The following is a 4783-nucleotide window of genomic DNA, read 5'->3' on the forward strand; positions in this document are numbered from 1 at the left end:
ATATATATATATATATATATATATATATATATATATTCACACACACTCACTCACACACACACAGATAGATAGATAGATAATATATGTATTGGGTCATCCCATAAATAATGTGTTTTTTTATACTTCTTTTATTTTTCAAAATTATGATAAACAAAGTTCTCTTTTATCTAAAATATACTCTCCTTCATTTTCTACAATGCTCTTCCATCTATCTGGTGGACTTGCAAGGCTCCTATTCCAAAATTCACTTGTCCATGATGAAAAGTACTCCTCTAGTAATGTTCTGACTTCATCTACGGAATTCATATTTTTTCCATTCAAATGATTTTGAAGACTGCAGAATAAATGATAATCAACTGAGACAATGTCCAGCGAATATGGTGGGTGGGACATCGTTTCCCATTCAAACTGCTCCAGCCTTTGGAATGTCATCCTCACTGTATGTGGCTGAGCATTATCCTGATGGAAGAACATTTTTTGTCTTGAAACCAAAAAATGGTCGTTTTTCTTCTAGCACTGACTTATGCTGCTCACAGTAGATCTCTTTTGTTATTGTTTGGTTTGGGTTTAAAAGTTCAAAGTGGACTAAATCATTCATATTCCACCAAACAGATAACAATATCTTATGTGGGTGAAGATCTTCTTTAGCCTGGGGTGCCTGTGTTTCTCCTTTCCCTACCTACTGTCTTTGGTGCTTGACATTTTTATAGAGAACCCATTTCTCGTCACCAGTCTTTATTCAGTCCAAAAAAGGTACATTCGTAAGATGTCACAGCAAAGAAAAGCATACATTCACTCTGTGCACAATTAGATTCAGAAAGTTTGTGAGGAACCATTGACCCAATTTGTTGACATTTCTGATGGTATGCAGGTGTCGATAAATGGTTGAATGACCAAATCCAAGCTTCTCTGCTAGTTCCTCAACAGTTACAATGGGATTTTGTTCCCCCAGGATTTGTAGAACATCCTTGTTAAGCTCTACAGATCTTCCAGTTTGAGGCTCATCTTCTAGGCTGTAGTTTCCAGCTTGGAATTTCTGGAACCACCATTGACACTAGCTTATGCTTATTGCCTGATCCCCAAATACTGAATTAATATTCCTTGCACTTTCCATTGCATTGAACTCATAAAGCAAAATATGCTGAATATGCTCCTTTGTCACTTCCATTATAGCTTTGAAAAATAACTGTTAAAATCGAACTGTACTCTTCAAAACTTGCACTAAGAATAAGGACAAGGTAAAATTACTATCTGCTTTTATAGCAAGTTGATGCAGGTAATTTATCCTGTCCCCCATCGGCTTTTAGTTCATGCAATTGAAAAAATTGCATAATTTATGGGATGATCCAATATATATATATATATATATATGTAGTAGAATAAGAAATAGAAATAGAAAGTCTTTGGTACAGTATTATATATTTTTAAAAGTGAATAGGAATGGCTTTTCTGATCATTTTTCTACTTCAATAATTAGATATTCATAAGTCATTAGGTGTTTACAAAAGGTAAACACCTAATAGCATATAAACACCTAATAACTTATGAATATCTGTTCATAAGTTATTAAGAGATTTGTGTCAAGTCAAAAGAAATTGCTATTATTATCATTTCTATTGTAATAAGGTGGTGAGCTAGCAGAACTGTTAGCATGCTGGACAAAATGCTTGGTGGCATTTTGTGTATCTTTACGTTCTTAGTTCAAATTCCGTCATGGTTGACTTTGCTTTTCATCCTTTCATGGTCAATAAAATAAGTACTAGTCAAGTACTGGAGTCAATGTAATCAACTCCCCACAAATTTCAGGACTTGTGCAGAAAAGATTATTGCTATTGTAATAATAATAATAATTATCTCTGTCATTAGCATCACCATCATCATCACTGCCACCATCATTGTCATCACCACTATCATCATCATCATCATAATCATCATGTTTAAAGCTTCTTTTTTTTATTTTCAGAGTATAAGGGATTTTGCTCACAGTTCATTCCAGTTTGCTTTGTCGAAAGGTTGGCCCCTATACCTGAGGTATATAAGTTTTACAAATCATTATGGCTTCAAACTGTGATATATATTTTAGGGTAAAGCTAAAATCTCAATGAGATTCGTAGCTGAAGCTATTTCACATCTCTGAGATTTCTGTAAATAAACTGCAGTTAAATTGGCTTAAGCTTCCATTTTTCTCTGAAACTGTCAAATTATGGGCAGTGAATTTCTTTATTAGTTAATTCAATGTGCTTGCAATTTGTTTTATGCATACTCTTTGAACGTAGGGCAATGTCTTGTGACCGAGACCTTTGGCGATATGCTGTGCTTGAACAGACCTCTCAAACCAAGTGAAATCATAGTCATGGCCGATGCCAGTGTTACATAACTGGCACCTGTACTGGTAGCATGTAAAAGGCACCTTTTAAGTGTTGGACCTCACAGAGGCATCACGGCTGATGCCAATTTCATGTAACTAGCACCTGTTCTGGTAGCATGTAAAAAGCACCTTTTGAGTGTTGGGCTTCGTGGAGGCAATGACAAATGACTGAGATCTTTGGCAATATACTGTGCTTGAGTAGAAGGCCCATCAAGCCAAGTAAAATCATAGTCGTGATGAGTCCTAGTGTCATGCAACTGGCACCTGTGCTTGTGGCACATAAAAGCACTCATTACACTCTCAGAGTGGTTGGCGTTATGAAAGGCATCCAGCCATAGAAACCATGTCAACTCAGACTGGAGTCTGGTGCAACCCCCACCCCCAGCTTACCAGCTCTGGTCAAACCATTCAACCGATGTCAGCATGGACAGCGAGTGTTAAATTATGATGATGATGGTGATGATGATGATGATGAATATGCATGAGTTTTGTTGGTCCTCTTTGACTGATGACATTGACACAGCTAATGTTTTGTTTGAACTGTTTGTTAATGGTGTCTGCTAACAAAATTTGACTGAGAAGGATAAAATCATCTATGTTATTACAGTCCTTAGGAAGAGTGATTAGTATGACACACCGAGGGGAATAGGAAAGGAGTATAACTAGAGAGGCCTAGAGGAAGGTGTTGCACAATTTTCTATTTCAGGGGAGCAGATGTTATTAGGGTAGCAATAAAAAAAAATCAGTGAGAGGAAACATTGAATCTGTGTTGGTGAGTGAATATTTTGTTAAATGGCTGAATAGCCTTCCTCTTGATGTTCTCTAGAATGTGCAGAGTAGATATGTGAACATTACTTCAACGAAAGTCTTCTTTTTGCTTTATAGAAAGCTATCAACTAATGAGAGCTGAAGTATTTCCTAACTTTCAAGAGCAAGCTTACATTTTTGGGAATCCAATTTGCAAGATTTTTAATAGACGACATCAGCACAAAGTTTATTAGAAATTGTAACATCTAGCACTGAGAACATTGTTTATATGCAATGAAAGTATGGTAAAAGACAGTTTCCTTGACATGTGTAGGAATCAGTTTAATGTTGTTAAAGGAGAATAGTTTCTCGTCATTGTCCCATTTTAGATTTGCATTTAGCTTTTTTTACAATTTTTGTTGTTGTTTCTTCTTTCTTCTTACAAGTGTCTGTCATATCAACTTTTATTTTTTTTTATTGGCTTCCTTGTGCTTCCTTGTTGATAGAAAACAGTTTTTATGTTCTTGTTTTGTAGTTATTTGTTTTAGCTTTCCTTTGTTCTTTACTAAATAGTCATAGTGTTGATCCCTATAAAAGTTTTCTATTGCATAAGGCCCTGTCTCCCTGTATTTATAGTAAATATAATACTTGTGTCAGGTTTGGTGAGTGTATTGTAAATACAACCATTATTTTATTAGTTTTTCTGTCTGGTCTTGCAATCTCATTCAGAATCTACAGCAATAACAAACATTTTTGAGGTCATTATTTCTACTAACCCTTTAGCATTCAGATTCCTCTGTCAAATGTAATGCTTATTTAATCACACTGATATGAATTAGTCATGCATTACCTTGTAACTTTGAACTTTTTGACGATGTCCTTGTTTATTTTTAGAATAATATTGTAGGATAAGTGTGAGAGGCTGGGTCTGGTCAGTTTGAAGATAAAACTGGTAGATTATTTTGGCCAGATATGGCCAGTTTAAATGCTCAAGAGTTAATCTTGCAGACTCTTTGACAATCTTCTCCATTTTGTTTTTTGTAGTAATTGATTGACTGCTCCCTTTCCTTCAAAATTGCTTATCTTGTTCTTGAATCAGAAACCCTTATTAATATTTCAGTTGTCTTAGTTAAACTTTGTGAATATGAAATTGAACACAGCCTTGTTTGCCTTAACCACCTGCAGTTTTTTCTTTTGTTTTTTTTTCCTATTCTGTTCAAAATACTATGTAATATGGATGCACTGCCTAGTAGTGTTCTTTTCTGAATGCTGTGAACGTAAGTTCTGATGTTTTGGATAGGTATTTTATGTCATTTGCATGTATCTTTTTTCTTTGGCATATCACCAATACCTGGGTTTTTGCATATTATTTATAACACTCTCTTGGTAATAGAGTGTTTCTGTATTTCTTTATTACTTTATTTTAGGGAACATTTCTGAGCTGTAAAATATTTCTAGATAACCTCAAGTTATTAATAGCATTTCTTTACAAGTAACTTAAATGATCTTCCTTGTTTTATAGCTGCAATTAGATTTTGCATGTTTGTAATATATTGGAATATTCAGCAAAATATAAATATATTATTACCACAATTATCGTCTGCAAAGGGTTACTTATTGTAGTTGATGCAATCAATTTATATAGATTTTTTTTTTTTTTTTTGGAAG

The 4783-nt window shown here is 34.4% G+C and overlaps 1 protein-coding gene across 1 annotated transcript in view; it reads left to right on the forward strand.

Annotated features, from left to right (window-relative positions):
* Positions 1-4783, forward strand: part of LOC106878809 (isocitrate dehydrogenase [NADP] cytoplasmic) — a 33976-nt gene that overhangs the window by 19305 nt on the left and 9888 nt on the right. Inside the window, exon 7 of the mRNA XM_052968001.1 lies at positions 1964-2031. Coding sequence (XP_052823961.1) covers positions 1964-2031 — 68 coding nt within the window. The remainder of the gene's footprint in view (positions 1-1963; positions 2032-4783) is intronic.

The sequence above is a fragment of the Octopus bimaculoides genome, chromosome 5 (assembly GCF_001194135.2).
Source record: "Octopus bimaculoides isolate UCB-OBI-ISO-001 chromosome 5, ASM119413v2, whole genome shotgun sequence".
In the NCBI taxonomy this organism is placed as follows: Eukaryota; Metazoa; Mollusca; class Cephalopoda; order Octopoda; family Octopodidae; genus Octopus; species Octopus bimaculoides.